The sequence below is a fragment of the Myotis nattereri genome (genome assembly GCF_964212035.1).
Source record: "Myotis nattereri genome assembly, chromosome: 1".
NCBI lineage: Eukaryota > Metazoa > Chordata > Mammalia > Chiroptera > Vespertilionidae > Myotis > Myotis nattereri.
This window is the reverse complement of record NC_138075.1, coordinates 11,380,637-11,401,511: the sequence shown is the minus strand read 5'-3', so window position 1 is coordinate 11,401,511 and position 20,875 is coordinate 11,380,637. Positions and strand designations below refer to the sequence as shown.

Here is a 20,875-nt window from a genome sequence, read left to right as displayed (position 1 = left end):
CTTTCCTTCACGGAGAGATTCTGAAATGCCATCGTGTCTTGTCCTTACAGGAACAGGCAAAGATGGGAAGTAAAGGCTCTGAGGGAAAAGTCAAGAATAAGCCCACATCGTTCCTGCCTGCTTGCCCTTCTCACGGTCTCTCTCCCTCCTTCCCCTCCTTTCCTGGCCTGGGGAGACCCAGGTAGAGGCGACAGTGGCTCACTAGCCCATTATCCTCACAGGTGATCGAGTCCCAGATTTAAAACTTAAAATAACCAAGAAGTTCTAAGGAGACAGCACCTTCCAATCACTCGCACATTAACTCTCCTTCATATAGCTAATTCACTTTAAAACAACTTTTTTAAACAAAAAGATGAAGGAATGGAAGCAAAGTACAAAGTTAACTTGCTGGCTTTACAACTAGCTTTCTCACTGACTGCATACAACGCTGGGCTTCTTCCGATAAATGGACTGAGAAGTCAGAGACCAATAGCAGCGGCTGAGATGGGAGCCTTTCCCGAACCGGCGCACAGACGTTTGCTGAAAGTGTGAGGAAGAATGAGGTACCTCGCTTAAATTGGTCAATGACACTTCTTCATCGGGTTTTCTTTCAGGGGAAAAATATCTGCCCTCGAACTTCTACTCATCGTTGAATTTTCCCAAAGCTTCCCTCCCATCCCCTGACATATAAACGAGGAATCAGCTCCCATACTTCTCTCCTGAGTAGACGCGGGCTTTCCGGCTGAGGCTGTAGGTTTTTGTGTTGGCTCCTTTTCGGAGAGGGTCGTCCAGAGGCGACCGGCACGGCGGGTCCTCCAGAGGGTTCCAGTAGCTCTGTTCACACATCCCCCGTAGCAGGATCTCCGCCAGCTGCCTCGCTATGGTCTGCGACACACAAAGGAGCAAAGGCATAGCGTGAATCTGGTTTGTATCCTTCAGTCCCCCGTCTGCTCAACACTGGTCAGTCATCACTTGGTATTACGCACTCTTCCAAGGCTCACAATGAAATGTGTGGATGAAATTATATCAGTTGATGACAAAACGAAGACAGGATACACTAAGATATTTGGACAATTTCAAAAACTAAGTTCATGCCCTTCAAATGCCACCTGCCTCGGCTGCACTCTGGAACACTCAACCTGTTTTACAAGTGAAACTTTAGGTTAAGCTCTTTTTCAAAAACCCTTATAAATAACAGGTGAACTGCAAATATTTTCATCACCTCCCAAACGATGCCTGCTAAAGCCCACACGTCACAAAAAGCCACTACTCAACCTAGGGCAGTGGTCGGCAAACTGCGGCTCGCAGCCACATGCGGCTCTTTGGCCCCTTGAGTGTGGCCACGAAGTTTCAATCGCACTGTACGTGCGCGCCCGCACGTGGTATTTTGTGGAAGAGCCACACTCAAGGGGCTGCAGTTTGCCGACCACTGACCTAGGTGATGTTATCCCTGAAAAAATCTCTGCTTTGATGATAAGATGACGTCCAGCGTAGATTTTCAGACTGTCCTCCTCCCTAGAATGCCACGGCCTGGTCCTCCATGGCCCCACCCTGGGACCCCGCTCCTGAGAGCCCGGTTCTTGGTGACCCTGGGCCTTTGCAATGAAGAAGGCCAAGTGGGGAGTATGGCTAATGATCAAGAGAGGCCTTTGTCCAACGTTGGGGAGGCATCTCTTTCCTCACCGTGAAAACCCAGGAGTGCCTGGTCCTCCTGAATTCGATGCAGATTACTACCTTCTCCAAACTCCAGCTCCACCACCCACAGCAGCCCAGAATGATGTACGGGGGGAGGGGCACGCGGCTTCTACTAAGAAGTATTTTGTTGACTGATGCATATTAGTTTGTTTCCAATGACAAAACAAGAGGAAAGGTAAAAACAAAAAAAGAAGAAGGAAGAAAACCCTTCTGAAAACAGAAGCACTCCACCTCAGGTGGCCCATGATCAGCCAGAGGCGGCAAAAGAAACCATCCACCAGCAGCTTTTCCAGGAGGTCTCAGCGCTCTGCAAGACGCAAAGGATGCTGATCTTCCCTGCAAAGGAGCCTTTTTTAATAATATGTTCCAGAGGAGACCTCTGCTAGGCTTTCATCCATGTGAAATCTCTTTAAATGCCGTGAGGAAACTTAAACACAACCAAATCACTAGCTTAGTGGTTTCCAATAATCACTGTGCAAAGGCAAATTTTCTTGATTATTCTCAAGTAAGACTCATTGGTTTTAACTGTCTATAAAAATGTGAAATTAAACCACTCCTATCATCCCCAACTGAGCCATCTGTAAAGCTCTCTTAAGAACACAATTTCCAGGGCCTAAACGATTCCTGAACTGTTTTCTTAAACCTTCCGCTCTAGTTGCACTTGGACTCACTGCAGTCATCTAGCTAATGACTTCTGCTGGGAGTGTCGATGGGCAAAAATTACCTGCACTCCCCGCAGCTGAGCAAGAAAGGGTGCTAAAGGAAAAAAAGGCACAGGGACCTTCATTTCCTGGATATGGAGGGATTCTAAAGTGATAAAAACCTCTGCCCCACACAGTCTGCTTGTCCACTACTAGATCGCAATTCCCTCGGGGCATTACCCTTCCAGAGAGACCTTTAAAGTAGGTTTTGATGTGTGCATATTCTAAAGGCACCCATCACTTCACCAGTGCCCTACCGATGAGAAAGGATGTCTGCTTGCATTCATTGAAAGCTCAAATGACGTTCAGGAAGAATGATTAAATATGAGAAATTATCAGCAAGATCACTAATATCTATCATACCTTTTGTTTTATTTTTAATTTTTTAAAAATGTATTTTTACTGATTTCAGAGAAGAAGGGAGAGAGATAGAAACATCAATGATGAGAGAGAATCATCGATCAGCTGCCTCTTGCATGCCCCACAATGGGCATCGAGTCCGGAACCCAGGCATGTGTCCTGACTGGAATCGAACCGTGACCTTCTAGTTCATAGGTCGAGGCTCAACCACTGAGCCACGCCAGCTGAGCCATATCATTTATTTTTTACCTGAAGGTTGCATTTAGCTTGCAGTTTAAATGCTTAAAAACTGCTGGTAACTATCAAATGAACTCAGAATTAAAGGAAGGAAAGGAAGAAAAGGGGCCTGAAAGAAGACTCGAACTTTTACATACAAACTCAGTCATGAAATGCACTTTTTTGTATGTATTTTAAAGTGTAATAAAATTCACATAACATAAGATCACCATTTAACCATTTCAAGTGTGTACAATAACAGCATTTAGTACATTCACAGTGTTGTGCAATCATCACCACTCTCTGGTTCTAGAACATTCTCATTACCCCCAATGAAACCCCAAACCCTTTTAAGCAGTAAGTCCCATTTCTTGTCCTTCCAGACCCTGGAAACTACTCATCTGCCTTCTGTCTCTATAGATTTGTCTAGCTGGGGTATTTTCCTAAAGTGGAACCATATAATGGGAGGCCTTTGTTTCCGGCTTCTTTCACTCAGCATAATGTTTTCAAGGTCCATCCTCGCTGTAGCATGTGTCAGTGCTTCATTCCTTTTTATGGCTGAATGCTATTCCATTTACGGCGGCACCACATTTTGCTTACCGAGCTGTCGGCCGACAGACACTTAGATTGTGTCCATCTTTTGGCTGTTGTGAATGGTGCTGTTATGACCATTCATGCACAAGTTTTTGTTTGAACACCTGCTTTCAATTCTCTGGAGTATTTATCTAGGAGTGGCATTGCTCTAAGTGTACTTTTAAATCTTTCTCTGCTATGGTCTCACACCAGACTGAGTTTGACAAAGCAACTTTCCATCTCATATGAATATCACACATTTGCAGTTATCAGCTAATCTAAAAAGAATCAAATGGCTATTAAGACCAATGAAAACCCTGTCTGACAAATGGCAGTAGCTGGAGAGGCTTTCTGAGGTCCAGGAAATAAGACCCAGGAAGCACCTCTCAGTGAGGGTGGGCTAAGAATCACTGCGCAAACTAGAAAATGGGGCTCCCAGGTCCTGCCCAGCACCGCCCAGCTGGCATTTCTGAGGCAGGCACAGGGATGTGGACAGGGTGGGGCAAAGGGAAGTTTACAGTTGTCCCCATGGGAAGTAACACAATAATTAATAATTAATAAATACAATAATAAACATTGTGTTTCCCCTACTCACAGCTGTAAGCCTACTTTTGCCCTACCTTGTATTTAAGTTTCTCTCTAAGAATTCTGACACATGCCAAAACCGGTTTGGCTCAGTGGATAGAGCGTCGGCCTGCGGCCTGAAAGGTCCCAGGTTCGATTCCGGTCAAGGGCATGTATCTGGGTTGCGGGCACATCCCCAGTGGGAGATGTGCAGGAGGCAGCTGATTGATGTTTCTCTCTCATCGATGTTTCTAACTCTCTATCTCTCTCCCTTCCTCTCTGTAAAAAGTCAATAAAACATTTAAAAAAAAAAAAGAATTCTGACACATGCCTTTAAAAATATATATATGTATTTTTATTGATTTCAGAGAGGAAGGGAGAGGAAGAGAAAGATGGAAACATCAATGATGAGAGAGAATCATTGATCGGCTGCCTCCTGCATGCCCCACACTGGGGAGCCCAGAACCTGGGCATGTGCTCTGACCGGGAATCAAACCAGGGACCTCCTACTTCTTAGGTTGGTGCTAAACCATTGAGCCATACCAGCCAGGATTCACACACTTTTGGTTAAGTATTCAAGGAATTAAAACAGCTTAACTTAGGTCAGAGGAGGATCATCAACCAAGATCAAAGGTCTACTCTCATTTTGTTTTGTTGAAATATATTTTTATTGATTTCAGAGAGGAAGGGAGAGGGAGAGATAGAAACATCAATGATGAGAGAGAATCATTGATAGGCTGCCTCCTGCATTAGGGATCGAGCCCACAACCCAGAAATGTGCCCTGACCAGGAACTGAACTGTGACCTCCTGGTTCATAGGTTGACACTCAACCACTGAGCCACGTCGGCTAGGCTACTCCTCTCATATTAACACTGACCAGTTAACAGCTGAGAATGTCCAGGGGCAGCTCCAGTCTACCCAGACTTTCTTTCAAGGCCTCTTCGCTGTAATTCTCAGAAAACAAACAAAGAAACCTGTCTTCCTTCCTAACGTATATCTATTTATAAGTTCAAACATATTAATTTAAAAATTGCCGAAACCGGTTTGGCTCAGTGGATAGAGCTTCGGCCTGCGGACTGAGAGGTCCCGGGTTCGATTCCGGTCAAGGGCATGTACCTGGGTTGCGGGCACTTCCCCAGTGGGGGATGTACAGGAGGCAGCTGATCGATGTTTCTCTCTCATCGATGTTTCTAACTCTCTATCTCTCTCCCTTCCTCCCTGTAAAAAATCAATAAAATATATTTAAAAAAATAAAAATAAAAAAAATAAAAAATAAAAATCATAAGCCTTATAATGAAAGGTATTCTCTAATTCTGAAAAATAACATTGAAGTTAACAGCAGGCAGATTCCAACAGTGTATTCAATACAGTTGCTCTTTTTAATGAGAAAAAAAACCCATTCGTTTCCTTAATGAATCAATATATATTTTTGAGAGACAACAATATGAACAAACGCTCCATATGTAAGCATTTTGAAAGATGGGCTTTTTCAATGTGCTTGAAAAAGTTATAAAAACATTTGCTAACACAATCAGTTACTTACATTATGCTTCCAAATTTTGGAAAAAGCTGTTATATTGACCAGCTGAGAAGTTTTATGGAATGTTGGCAGTAGATCAATGAGGGGAAAAAAGGCAATGATTTTTATCCATATTTTGCAGTGGTTTCCACTGTAAAACATGGATAAAAATTACTACAAATTGAAATACTTTGAATTTCTTAAGGCACCTATAAATCATATGACTATGTAAATAAATATTGAAGACCAAGTGAGTTGTTGGTGGGGGAGGTATGTGTGAAGTCCATCTTCTCTCACCCCCATAGTCCCAGGAAAGCCTATGGCTTAGCCATCTGGCCCCATGAGTTATATGCCTGCATCTAAAACTCTGGGGACATCAAACGGAAGATACAGCCTCATCTCTGTGACAGGAATCCATTAGCCTGGCCCCAGGGCATGCTCTCTTACAGCATTTAAAGGATTTGTGATCATGGGAGGACAATCGCATGGATGACAGAAGACAAAAGAAACTGCGATCTAACATGGGATTTCTGTACCAGTGGTGACAGCATTTGCTCCCAGTAAGCACCAGGCCTTTGCCCAAACCCTCACTCAATGGCTATGGCTCTGAAGGGCAAGCTATGAAGGTGTGATGAATGTCTCCAGGAAGGAAAGGGAAGGATTAAAAAGAAAGAGAGTGAAGTCAAGTCAAAAGGAGAGCCAAATGGCTGATCAACCTGTTATTTAACTTCCAAGTTTTACAGCCAATACTAGAGGCCCAGTGCACGGTCCCTAGGCCTGGCCTGCGATCAGGGCCATCTTCCCCAGCTGCCTGCAGCCGGCCCCGCCCCCTGACACTGCCCCTCCACCCCCACCCCCGTTTGCCATCGGGTGATCGGTGCCTGATGGCCTGGGGAAATGACCAAGAGGTCAGCTGTTCCCGCCTGTTTGCTGGCCCTGCCCCCCACCGTGGGTGGCCATCTGGAAAAGGGACCAAGAGGTGGTCAGTACGCCTCATAGTGACTGGTCCAGCAGTCGTTCTGGTCGTTCTGCCATTGGGGTCAATTTGCATGTTACCCTTTTATTATATAGTATAATTAGTTAAACAACTAGGTACTGCTAAGGGCTAATCTGCTTTGCTCTGTATGAATCATTAGCATACAAGCAATCCCTTCCCGCAATGGCATCTGGGAGGGCTTACATTCTACCTGCCTTACGGGATGCATTTCTCATGTTTAAGAGAGAGCACTACAGATGAGCAACTGAAAAGATGCCCAACATCATTAGCCATCAGGGAAATGTAAACCAAAAGCACGATGAGACAGCACCTCACACCCACTAGGATGGCTACAGTGAAAAAGACAGACAACAACAAATGTCGAGGGTGTGGGAAAACTGGAACCTCATAACTTCTGGCGAGAATGTAAAATGGTGCGACCACTTTGGAAAAGAGTTTGGCAACTCCTCTAAATGTTAAAAATAGAGTTACCATATGATCCAGCAATTCCACTCCTAGGTACATACCCAAGAAAAATGAGCACATATGTCCACATAAGAACCTGTATAAGAATGTTCACAACAGCATTATTCATAACAGCTAAAAAGTGAAACAACCCAAATGTCTATCAACTAATGAATGGATAGGTAAAATCCTATATAATAAAAGCCTAATATGCAAATTGTCCCCTCGGGCAGTCATTTGACTGGGAGTTCAACCGGCTCACTATGACATGCTCTGACCACCAGGGTGCAGTGCGGAACATGGCGGACATCGGTGACTTCTCTCTGGCTACCTGGGGGCAAGGGTGATGGGGATGGAGGTGTGGTGAGAATGCAGGGTGTCTGCTGAGCTCACTCTCATTCCCCCTGCTACCCTCCCCCGGGACAACAGGGCTCGTGCACTAGGGAAGCCCCCACACTCAGGTGCCGGGTGCCCATGAGGAGCCCGCCCCGCACCCATGCAGCATCTTCCGGGTGAGCCGGGCCACAGCCGCCAGGACCACAGGGGCCAGTTGGGCTCCCCGTGGGTTTGCACAGAAGCCGGTCTGCAAGGTTGGCCAGGAGAGAGCACGCTGCCTGCTCGGCTTCCATGCAGCGCTGCTGGGCGGCCCACAGGCCCACGCTGCGCCCTGGCCCGCAGTGTCCGCCACGCTCACCGCACCTACATGTGGGGACTCAGGTGCTGTGACTCAGGCGGAGGGGGGCGCGCGAGGGCCCGGGGGCCCAGGTGCTGCCCAGGGTCCACAAGTCAGCTGGGACCTGCCCTTCCATGCCAGACGCTCATACTTTGATGGCCGGCCAGGCCTAGGGACCGCACCTGTGAACAAATTTCATGCACTGGGCCTCCAGTGTCTTATATCCATACAATGGAGTACTATTTGGTAATAAAAAGGAACAAAATGCTGGTGCAGGCTGCAACATGGGTGAACCTTAAAAATATCCCATGTAAAGGAAGCCAGTCACAAAAAGACCACATATTGTATAATTCCATTTATATAAAATGTCCCAAAGAGGGAAATCTATAGAAACAGCAAGTAAATGAGTGATTGCCAGGAGCTGGGGAACAGGGAGAATGGAGATTGACTACTAATGGCTATGGAGTTCCTTTTTGGGGCGATGAAACCTTTTAAAATGAAATATTAGTGAGGGCTAAACAATCCTGTGCATATACTAAAAACCACTGACTATAAACAATTAATTATATGGTATGTAAACTATATCTATTAACATATATGAGAGAGAGAGAGAGAGAGAGAGAGAGAGAGAGAGAGAGAGAGAGAGATCACACTTAGTCGAGTCATTCACCACACTTACCATTCGCAGGTTCTGAGTTGTTCTCGTCTCGACCGCTCTGAGGAGCTCTCTGAACCTCCCCACTCCTCTGGTCAAGTTCCTGTGTGCACACAGAATTTGACAGGGTTTCCATCTGGCGTGTATTAACATCAAATGTTTCATACACATATTTCAATGCATTTTATCTACATAAAAGCTGTTGGCTATATTTTAAGCAACAATTATTCTGAATGTGCCTGTCCATCTTCGTTCAAATCTCCAAAACATGACCTAGGATTGATGGATTTTTGTGTTTCTGCAACCAAAATTTCTCACAAAAACAAAAGTTGGAAAATCAATTCTGAGGCTCCCTTCTCCCCGCCCCTCAAGAGCAAGATATCTTGCCAGAGTCTATCTTCATCCTTATGTGGCTCCGTGGTTTTCCTGCTCTGCTGAGTGGCACTGAAATCTGTCTTTTCATCTAAAAGGTGGGTGGCAACTGGGCAACAGAAATATCCACAAGGCACCGCATGCAGTGTGGGGAAAGGCTACTTGTAACTTGCCATTTTTATGGGCGAGACAGAGAGAAAAGGTGTGAGAAATGCGGGGCTCCACCAAGCAACTACGCTGCATCTTTGCAAACATAAATTACCGCCCAATAAATCCATCAAGTGCTCCCCCACCCCCGCCTCCAAGCCCGCGGAGAAGCCAAGGGTCAGAGGCCCCTTCTGGGAGCAGCTGTATGAGCATGGAACCTGAGCTGCCGGCGGCTCAGAACACATCGCATCCCGCTGCCCCACACACCTCACAGGGACGTGTTTGGTGACACATTTCATTAAGGGACAAATGATTCTTGAGTAACATCCTGGTCAATATATCCAGGCCCCACTTGTCCTCGCTGAAAGCTGCGCCCGGCTGCTCAGCTGGCGCACTCCCCAGCCGGTCCCTTTACATTGAGCGCCGCTACCACCTATGACATAACTCGGGGATATTTATAACCTGCTCATTAGAACACATCTCATCTTTCCAAGACGCCGCAGAGCCGGTCAGCCGGTGCAGACCTGTCAGCCAGCCCTGCGGGCTGTGGCAGATGCTCCAGGCATTTGGCCCTCTTCTTGGATGACATTTTAAATTGCACAAAGGTATTAAATCAAACTGAATGTGGGTTCTGTACGTTACAAACACCCGCAAGGGCTATCAATTCGCCTCTTTTACCTACATGACATCCCAGAACTCTCATTCACAAGAGCAGCCCCAGAACTTCGCTCAGTTTATTGGCACGGGTACACAGAGACTCCCATCTTCCTCTCACCCACACGGATCGGGTGGTAGCAGATCAGTGTTTTATGGGGGCACAGAAAGGGAAGCGTGTGCTCAGGACTCGAAGCAGCGCGGGAGGAGATCTAAGAGACGTGGGTAAGAATCAGGTAACAGGCCTGGGGACATGCAATCTCCTCTGCTTTCCCCTTCGTTTGTTTTTATGGGATCCGTGTTCTCAGGCAACAAAGTGCATTTGCTTTTGGACTGAAGCTCGGTTCTCGTAAGCAACGTGGGGGAAGGAGACAGCGACGGCTAAAACATGGACGGGACGAAAGGAGTCGTCTATTTTATTCCAGAACCACTGATTAAGCTCCCACGATGTACGAGGCACAAAAGCAGCGGCATTTTGAACTGTATGACAGGGGTGGGACTGAGATGACACAATGGGAGGCCCAGGTTTCGAGGGCGTTTCCCAGGGTGGAGATCAGGCCTTCCACGGGCGGCATCAGACCTACACACTGTAACTCAGGGAAGGCTGCAAGATGGGAACTGGTCACTCAGAATGAACCCGCGTCCTCCTTGCAGAAGGAGTGACTTACCGAGGCAAAAACACAATTTTCTAGCTGTAGTGACCTAACACTGTCTACTCATCATGACACGGAAGGGACATGGCTTGCTCAGGTCCCCAGGCCCGGCAAGGGAGTGAGCCGGGAGCTCTGTCACCTTCTTGGGCAAAAGAAACTCGAAATGAAGTACAGCTCAGGAGAAAGCACAGACTATGAGATCAAGAGCTCAGGCCTATGTTTTGTGTCATAAATATGCAAATTACTTAATATATATATACACGGCACACGGTACTCATTTCATGCATCCCAGGGATGGCAGCCAATGAGATACTTCTAGGAACCGGTTCACAATTGGAGAAAATCTGTTGGGCCAGGGGAAGCGGCCCAGCGCCCAGGGCAATGCCTCCGTCGCCGCCTTAAAGGAGAAGGATGGATAAATTGACCTCCCCTCGAGGGCGGAGGTGGCTCTTCCGTGCAGGACCAAGGCCCTCTGGTGGAGGCTGGAGGAAGTCCCCCAGACCAAGGGGCAGTCACACATGCTAAGGGGAAACAAAGGCATGTTCCCAAAGCACTGACGTTACCTTGGAAGCAGATACAAGTTTTTCTCAAACTGTTTCTAGTGTGTGTCTGTGAATCAAATTCTTCCTCAAACTGGGAGGCATCCTGCCGGTGAACCAAGGCTCCACAGCGGCCGCGAATATCTCGGCAGGCCTGGGGCTGTGCTGCCCCGTGAACCGCGGCCCCATCCGGCCGACCGCGAGGCTGGCTGTCCAACCACAGGCCAACTCGGCAGCAGGAGGAAGGAGGAGCTGAAGGTAAAAGGCTGCTCATTGTAAATATTAGAAAGTGAAGAAGAATCCAGATGCAGAAACATGCGATTCTCACGGACGCCCACACCGTTCATACATCTGTAGGTCGCATCATCTTATTCAGCCAATCGCTTTCACTGTTGGCAGCAGAAAAAACAATTTCTAATCTAGTTGGATAATCACAAGACAAAGGAACAAAAAGGGAAATTCACTTGTAAGAATTACATTCTAAAGGCTATGAAATAACCCGACTGGAGGCAAGTAAACAAACGCCACAGGATTGCTTCTTGTCTGAACTGTTACTTTATCGTTAAAATGTTGTGATCAACAACTAGGTGGAAGGAACTGCTGCTTAAAACCTCTGCTCCAGAATGAGGAGAGGCGAGGAGTGTCCCTGGGGGTGAGGGCTCCCACAGCCCCCTGACAGGAGGTCAGTTACCCATTTCAACACCCCTGACAGAGCGCAGTGATGTCAGAACTCATTATGGCAAACCATTCTCCAAATGAATGTCCTTGCCAACCCCGGAGCAGCAGGTACGTTGGCAAGCTGTCAGAAAGCGGGGTTCACCCCTGCCTGGCTGGGGCCAGCTCCCCGAGCCGGGTGCCTGTTTATCCAGGTCAGATGGTTCCCAAACAGCTCCGCTCTGACCAGGGAGAAAGTGCCAGCAGGTCCCTGGAGCACCAGCCCGTTTTCAGCCAGAAAAACAGGCAAAACCCCGCTTTCACTTTCCAGCGTCACTGCCTGTCCCCAACCCAGTGTCCCACGGCCTTGCTCTTGTTCAAGCGCAGGCAACCTCCTGCTGGGTCTCTGTCCCTTTTCATGGGGACACTGTTTCCCTCTCCCTGACCTACTTCCATTTTTTCCTTCTCTCCTCCCTTTTCTATCTGGTCTCCTCCTCCTCCTGAATCTCCTCCTTCCAGGGCTTGTCTGCTGGCCATGAGGTCAGTGCAAAAGCATGACTTCCTGCGGACACCGGGGGTGGGGCCTGTGACTTGCCTGTTGACCCCCTGGGCCCTGCAAGCAGCACTTTTGAGGTCCGGCCTCTGAAGTGTACATTCTTATGAACAAGCCTGCGGCAGCACCTGGTTCTGTTCTAGGACTCGGAACGACAACCTCAGCTCCTGAATACCGTCACTGGGCCTGTGTATCTAACCGAGGGGGGCGCGGGATGGAAGCAGGGCTCCCAACCCCCGATAAAAATGGAAAACTCAGAGGCTGAGAACCACGTCGCCTCGCAATGGGCGCTACTTCAACGGCAAGCTCAGAATAGGGCTTTGTCCTTCCTCTTCCCGTTTCTTGGGAGTGAGAAGGGGAAATACAATTCTCCCCCTTAACTTACCCTTCTAAATTATCGTCTGACCTCAGAGCTTGGCCCAGGCCACCATCCACTTAAAGTCATTATCAACTATCACTGGTGTGCACACTCAAAGTCCTGATGGGAATACTTTTGTTATTCTGGATGTCAAATCCCTGGTCTCTTACCAACCATCACTTCTGGAACTCCCAAGTGGCAGGTTATTCCAGCCTTTACTGAGCACCAAGTCCCAGGCTGAGGACACACTGGCGAAGGCCACCACCCCTGCCTCGGGGAGCTCAGAGGCTTCACAGCCCCCAAAAGAATGTAGGCGCCCTGAGGACCAGGGTCTTTGTTTTGCCCACTAACATGTCCCAAATCCCTCAAACAGAAAGCGCTCAGTAAATACTCATGGGGTGAATGCAATTCAGAACTGCCAGAGTCAGATGAAGCAAGGCCACAGGGGGTACATCCCCCTGCCTCTCGTCCCCCTTTTCGGCACTGCTCGTGACGGGCAGTAGCACAACACAGCTTTCTCCTACACAGAATCCTCATGTGCCCGTGGTGGCTGTGCCTGGGTGCCCAGGGGAGGGGTGACACGCCGGTACCAAGCGGTCGCCGGGCATGCCTGGCCTGACAGCTTCGAGAAAGCTATGTAGATAATGAAGATTTCAAGACTAAAAAAAAAAATCTTCCAGACACTTCAGGGAAACTTTCCTTCCCATATGCCTTTACACATGCTCCTCTCTCTGTCTGAAGTGTCCAAAGAAACTTCAAGCCATCCATCAAGACCCAGCTTCTCCGGGAAGACCAAGGCACCGGTGCCGGGTGCGCCCAATGGGAGCGCCTGTATTTTGAGCACAGGTGACACTTAACACACTCATTTTCATGTGTATTTACGTCTGTCTTCCAACCAAACTGTGACCATCTTGAGAGCACAGGCCCTCTTTGTACCGCCTCTCCACGTCCCAGCAGCCTCACAGAGCTAACCAGGCACCCAGTGACACCTAGTAAGCGGCGGACCCCACCCCACCCCCCACCAGAGTGAGCACAATCTTCTATTCTGAAATCCCTTTCCCATTCTCTTTGCTGAGAAGAGCTTTCTTGATTACCAAGGGAACGAGTGAATCAGGTACTTCTTACGTCAGGAGACGTGCCCATAGGTGTTCTGGACAATGTCCACGCTTATAAGCCCAGGAAAACAGACGTATCATACACCTCTAGGCCCATCTCTCTCTGTTCCCAAGCTCGGGAACCGCTTCCCCGCCGTTTATTTATTTATTTATTTATTTATTTATTTATTTTATTTTTTTTATTGCTTAAAGTATTACAAAGGGTATTACATATGTGTCCATTTTATCCCCCCGCCCTAGACAGTCCCCTAGCCTCCCCTATCCCCCAGTGTCTTATGTCCACTGGTTATGCTTATATGCATGCATACAAGTCCTTTAGTTGATCTCTTACCCCCCTACCTCCTGCCTCCCAACCCTCCCCGGCCTTCCCGCTGCAGTTTGACAATCTGTTTGAGGCAGCTCTGCCTCTGTATCTATTATTGTTCAAAAGTTTATAATGGTCTCTTATATAACCGTTAGTATCATCAATTGGAAAAGTCTGAAATCAAAACCAGAGACCCAGAGCCGGAAAGTGGGGCAAGAAAAGGCCATCCTTCACCGTCCAAAGGCTCTCCTGGCCGCTGTCGGCTGCTGCCCCGCACGGGCCAGGCTTCTGTCCTCTGCACACTCTGGCCGGATCCAGTGACATGTGTTGTGAAGACAGATGCTCTCGCGGCCGTCAGGGCCCATGGATCCGACCCACAACCTTGGCCTCGTTAGCAAAGGACTCTCTCTGACCAACGCAGCCAGCCAGCTGCAGCCCAGATACAGTGACGGGTGTGACAACCATCCGCGCTGGGATGTGAACAGGCAGGCGAAGCGTCCGGAAGCCTCATTTCAAACCTAATGAGAGTTGTGCCAGGCTTAACAACATTTTTTTTGCCTACCTCAGCAACTGAGGCTTCCTTGGGACAAAAGCAGAGGGAATAAGGCATTTTGGTCAGCCGGCCGGGCAGCAGGCAGCAGACAGGCAGGCTCTGTGTGCCAGGCAGTAGAGGCACATATCTACAAAGGCCCGGAGAATCCTCTCAGGGTCTCGACAGGGACATGCACAAAGGTGCCTCCCACATGGCGTGCAGAAGGCCTGGATGAAAGCTGGACCAACGGCTCCGGGAGCTCAGGCAGGGGAGTGACTCAGCCTTCTGCTCTTTCTCCCGCTCCCAATCCCCGAGTCTCCGAGGAAAAAGAAATAGGGCCAGGCTTGCCCGGTCTCATGTCCTTCCAACCGCTGGGATTGAGTCAAAGGATAGCCATCCTCATTCAAAAAATAATTGTCGAGCCCTGGCTGGTGGCTCAGTTGGTTGAGCACCGTCTTGTACACCAAAAGGTTGTGGGTTCAATCCCGTTGGGGTGAGTATGAGAGGCAACCAATCAATGTTCCTCTCTCACACTGGTATTTCTCTCTAAAATCAATAAACATATCCTCAGGTGAGGATAAGATATATATATATAGCCGCCTGGCCCGTGTGGCACAGTGGTTGAACAATGATCTATGGACCAGGAGGTCATGGTTCTATTCCCGGTCACAACACATGCCTGAGTTGTGGGTTTGATCCCCAGTAGGGGGCATTCAAGAGGCAGCTGATTAATGATTCTCTTATCATTGTTGTTTCTATCCCTCTCTCTGAAATCAATAAAAACATTAAAAAATTAAATATATATACACACACACACACACACACACACACACACACACACACAGTGGGGCCTTGATTTATGAGTTTAATTCGTTCCATGACGGAGTTCGTAACTCAAATTACTCGTATGTCAAATCAATTTTCACCATTACAATGACACGTGATGCTGGGCTGATGTTGTGACGTTCACTGTGACGTTTGCTGCGCCAACTAGCGGTGGGGTATCTGAAGCTGGCTCGTAACCCAAATTTGAGCTCACAACTCAAAGCAAAAAAACGGCTGAGAGACGGCTCGTATCTAGAAAAACTCGTTAGTCGGGACATAAAAAGTCAAGGCCCCACTGTATACACACACACACATACACACACACACACATATGTTGAGGGCCTACTGTGTACAGGGGAGGCAATAGTGATTCAGCCAATGAACATGCTTCCCCAGGAACTTATAATGATGCTCAACTTAACCCTAGAAGCCAAACAGTTTTTAACACAGTTGGACTATTCAAGCTAATAATATTTTTAACAAACAAACCAGCATCGCACATATAAGGACTGTTCTCCTAAGTATTCGCCTGGAAATCCACATCTTTGTTGATAAACTTAGGCAAAACACAGCAGGGACTCTGGAGCCAGACTGAATGGGCTCCAATCCAAGCTTTGCAACTCACTGGTGCTGATCTGGGAAAGTGCCTGTGCCTCAGTTTCCTCCTCTGTAAAATGGTGATAACGGATGTGCTCACCTCATTGCTGGTTGCAAGCATTAAATGAGCTAATACATGCAGTAAGTGCTTTCTGGGTGTTTGCATTATCAGCACCATTATCCTCAAAACTCTGCCATTGCTCCAACAGTCTTGGAATTCTGGAAGCTACCGTCTTGTCAATTTATAGCGCAGGAAAGTCTGTTTTACTTCTTTGGCGTCATTTAATTTTGAAGGGGGGAAAAGGCATTCCCCGGTTGGACCCATTCATTCACTTTGCTATTTACTGGAAAACCTATCATGTCCTCAATGACAAGACAACTGATGTCGGGTGAGGCTAGGAAAATGCTCCTCCTCTGGGACGCTGGTGACTCTCAGGAAATCATGGCGACATCTCCCAAGATGCCAGTGTCCATGGGGAGGTGTACAGTGTGTCCGCCGAAGGCCACAGGCCCCGGGCAGCCCTGAGGAGCCGAGGACCCAAGGTGCTGGCGACCGGCTCTGTCCTGTCCTATCTCGGCGAACGCAGCTAGCACTGGAGAGAGTTCAATCAGAAGGGCCAGCCCAAACTCACACGTGAACTTGGGTGGCTGAGCTGCTGACGGTGGCTTGAGTGGCTCAGATTGGAGGTTTGGGCAGTTGAACCACCAGGGCTTTATGAGCGTGTGATTCAAAGCTGACGCTGTACTTTCCTTCCACGGAGGAAAGCGTCTGCGGCAGGTCCGGCCGGAGCTGGAGGGCGGGGTGAGGAGAGCAGGAGAGGCTGGGGCTCCGCACGCCCTGCCCCACGCTAATGACACGGAACACGAGGAGCACCAGGCAACCTCCCATTCATCTTAAACGCCAATAAGCACAATAGTAGAAGAAAGACAGCTGAGGAGGTAGAAACGGCCTGCTACCGATATGAGTTCAAACACTGATCGATTCTTAGCAGCAAAGTCACACAGATAAAACGACGTCTGACTCTCCTGTTCCCAGGCCAGCGGGGCCGTGAGCGGGACAAAGGCAGAAAGGATGTGGGGGGAGGGCAGTCCATCCCCCCGTGCCACACCCTGGGGCTGACAGTGAAGAGCAGGGGAAGAGCAGGAGCCCCCTTCCCTGCCAATCAGGAAACAGGAGGCCTGCATGTACAAAGCCACCTCGGGGACAACGTTTCAAGAGCTATGAATAAAACAGTCCAAGGGACTCAGTTAAAAAAAAAAAAGGCCTTTCAATGTGGGGGTCACTAGTCCCAGTGGCTTCAGGAGCCAGGCAGGCGGCGGGCCTGGGTGAGGAGCGGCTGGGGGGACAGAGGGGAGCCACTGCGGGGTGCTCAGGCCCAGGCCTGCCCAAGGCGTCCCGTTCCCGACCAGGCCTCTTACACGCAACGGGGAAGGAGGGGGCTCTGCTGGGCAGCTGGTACGCAGGAGCCTCCAATCTGCTCCTGGGAAGCAGAGCGGTGTTGCTCAGTGTGAGGCCTGCCGCTGGGATTCTCACTCTTGTGAGTCGTGCCAGATAAGATGCTTGGGCCTGGGAAAGGCAGTAAGTTGGGGACAGAAAAGAAGAAAGGGGCAGCCCTAGCCGGTTTGGCTCGGTGAATAGCGAGTCGGCCTGCGGACCGCAGGGTCTCGGGTTCGATTCCAGTCAAGGGCACGTGCCCGGGTTATGGGCTCGGTCCCCAGTGGGGGGCGTGCAGGAGGCAGCCGACCCATGATTCTCTCTCATCATGGTGGTTTCTATCTCTCTCTCTCTCTCTTCCTCTCCCTTCCTCTCTGAATTCAATAAAAACATTTTTAAAAAGGGGGGGGGCGGGGCCAAGGGTTGAGCGTGATCAGGAGCAGAAGGGGACGGGAGAAAGGAGTGTGAGGCGTGGAAACGTGGCAGAGGGAAAACACCCTGATGCCAGGCACACGCCGAGAAGGGGAGGAAGGAGGGCAGCAGACTTCACCTGCGTCCTCATCTATAAAATGGGACTATGCCTACTTCCAACGCCTGGGGAAGCTCCTGGCCCAGTGCTCAAAATTCCGTCAAACGTCCCACTGCCCAGCCATCCGCTGCCTCCCACCACCCGCCATCTGGCCCTCCGTCCCACAGATAAACATTTATTGGGCAGAAGCCCAAAGCAGCCACTGGTATGTTTGTGTATCTTTGGTTTAGCAGAAAATAGTGCAAAATCAGAACTGTTTTCTATTATATACTATGTCAAAGTTTTCTTCTCAATTAACAAGTATTTATTTAGCACCTTCTGTAGTTCTGTGCGTGAGAAAGCAAAAGGCTCGGAGAAATTATGTAACATGCCCGGGATCGTCACGCAGCCCGCAAACAGAAGAGTTAGTGTTTGACACGGGCTCAATCTCATTCCAGCGCCAGAAGAGCTGCCGCTGGTCCCTGCCGTGCAAAAGCCCGCAAACAAACTGGAAACTGTGACTAACTCCCGTGACACAAAAACAAAAGCATCACAGAGGCGGGAAGGGAGAGAAGCAAGAGAGGCTGGGAGCAGCAGGGCCAGATGTCGCCTCCACATGGACTCACTACATAGGCTCGAAAGAGGGAGCGGGATTTGTGGCCCCTTCCCGGAGGGGGGGCGGGGGGGGGAGGATGACAAGGGGACAGCAGAGACAGAACTCGGAAGTAAGACAGTCAGACAAGGGGCTAACATTGACAAAGTGATGGCGATATGGAAATGGGTCTGTCCAAAGGTCGTTAGGACAAGCTTCTACCTGAAATCCTCTCATCCTTGCCTCATTTATTTGGCCCTTCCCAGTGAAAATGCACACCAATTACTTAGATGGTAGCTTGACTGCACCTATGAGCCACCTACAGAGAAAAAGCTTTGTTAGGCACCTTATCCGGGCCAATGCCACCTGTGGGGCGAATATTTAATTTGTGCAGGGGAATGAGCTATTTTCAAGCCCCTCTAAGCCATCTACAAGAGCTGACATCTATACTAATAAAAGGGTAATATGCAAATTGGTCAGGACGCCCTCACACAACAACCAAGTAGCGGCCAGACATCCCCGAGGGGTCCTGGATTGGAGAGGGTGCAGGCTGGGCTGAGGAGACCCTCCCCACCCCGTGCACGAATTTTGTGCACCAGACCTCTAGTCCTATATAATAAAAGCCTAATATGCTAAGTGTCTGACCATTCAACCTGTTGCTATGATGTGCACTGACCACCAGTGGGCAGATGCTCCAACTGGTAGGTTAGCTTGCTGCTGGGGTCTGGGTGATTAGGACTGGGCAAGATAGGCCGGACATGCCCTGGAGCCCACCTGCAGTCCCTCCCTGGTCCTGATCGGGCACTGGTGGGGTACCTCGGCCTGGCCAGCACCCTCTTACGATCCAGGACCCCTTGGGGGATGTCGGAGAGCTGGTTTCGGCCCAATCCCCGCAGGCCAGGACCAGGGACCCCACCAGTGCATGAATCCATGCACCAGGCCTCTAGTTTACCAATAAACCACTGGCAAGACAGTGAACAGTTATTTTACTCTCTCATCAGCTCCCCGAGGACAGTGACTGGGCCTCACATGCCAGGACAGAATAAGACCCGGCTGCATACCTACTGCTCACAGGCTGCTGTGAGGATCGCACAAGGCAGCAGTCCTTGCTCCGTGAATGCTAGCCATCATCATCATCTTCTGTGGAGGCAACAGTAGCCAGTTCCAGGCCACCCCCTAGCCTCGTGGTCAGCAAACCACGGCTCGCGAGCCACATGCGGCTCTTTGGTCGCTTGAGTATGGCCATGAAGTTTCAATCGCACTGTACGTGCGCGCCCACACGTGGTATTTTGTGGAAGAGCCACACTCAAGGGGCCGCAGTTTGCCGACCACTGCCCTAGCCCATTGTTCCAGATGGTTCTCCAACCAACCTAGTGAAGCATGCTGGACTTCATTACCTCCAACGGACAAAGCGGGAAACGGGGTCCCAGAGAGGGGAAGGGTGAGATCTGCCCAAAGCTCAGTGAGTGGGTGGCGGAGCCAAAACTAGAGTGCGGGGACACCTCCTGCCCTCTGCTGGGCACTGTTCTGTCCCACCTTTTACTGTCCCCCTCCCATTCTTTTTTAACCATTTTATTGTATAAAATATAGATACAGAAAACCATAAAAAACCAAATATATTGCTTAGGGAATTATTAAAAGGTAAACACCCTTGTAATTACTACACCCCCCCCCCCAAAAAAAAAGACCATTGTCACTCACCCTCTAGTTATCTAAATAAATGGAGAGATCTTGGATTGGAAAATTCACTATTGTTAATATGGCAATCCTCCCTAAATTGATCTCGAGATTCACTGCAGTCCTTATCAAAATCCTGGCAGCTTTTTTTTTTTGTAGAAATAGACAAGATGATTCTAAAATGTATATAAAAATATCAAGGACTAAAAATAACCAAAATAATTTTGGAAAAGAATGAAGTTAGAAGACTTACTCTATATATTTTTAAAACCTGCTATAAAGTTATATATTCAAGCCAGTGTGGTATTGGCTTAAGGACAGACATATAAATCAATGAAACACAATAGAGACTCCAGAAATAAACCTTTACATTTATGTTCAATTAGTTATTTTTTACTAATGTGTCAAGGCAATTTTATAGGAAAGGAGAAGACTTTTAACAAATGGTGCTTAGACAAATGGATATTCAGATGCAAAAAAATTTAACTCAGACCCTTATCCCATACCACATGCATATTAACTCTAAACAGATCAAAGATCTACATGTAAAAGTAAAAACTATAAAACTTGTAAAATAAAAAATGGGAGAAAATCTTTGTGGTTTTAGATTAGGTGAAAATGTCCTAGATATTTCCATAAATAGAAAAACTGAAAAATTGAATTTTATTAAAATTATCTTTTCCTCTTTAAATGATATCACTAAAATTGAATACAAACCACAGACTGGCAGAAAATATTTACAAATGCTATATCTGATAAAGAATGTGTATCCTAATAATGACAACCCAAATGAAAACAGGGCAAAATAGTCAAACAGATATTTCACCACCGAAGATATGAGAATAGATAACAGGACAGGAAAAGCTGCTGAACAACATTAATCATTAGGGAAATGCAAATTAAAGCTATAAACCCACTAGACTAGCTCTAAGTTAAAAGCTGGCAATAACAAGAGCTGAAGAGAATGGAAGGAAACTGGGACC

At 48.3% G+C, this 20,875-nt stretch overlaps 1 protein-coding gene across 5 annotated transcripts in view; it reads right to left on the bottom strand.

Moving 5' to 3' along the window:
- Positions 1-20,875, bottom strand: part of TTC7B (tetratricopeptide repeat domain 7B) — a gene marked incomplete at its 5' end in the record, with an annotated part of 195,317 nt that overhangs the window by 112,752 nt on the left and 61,690 nt on the right. For all 5 annotated transcript variants that reach the window (XM_081111613.1, XM_081111614.1, XM_081111610.1 and 2 more), the window contains 2 exons: positions 692-864; positions 8,402-8,480. In XM_081111613.1, the coding sequence (XP_080967739.1) occupies positions 692-864; positions 8,402-8,480 (252 nt within the window). The remainder of the gene's footprint in view (positions 1-691; positions 865-8,401; positions 8,481-20,875) is intronic.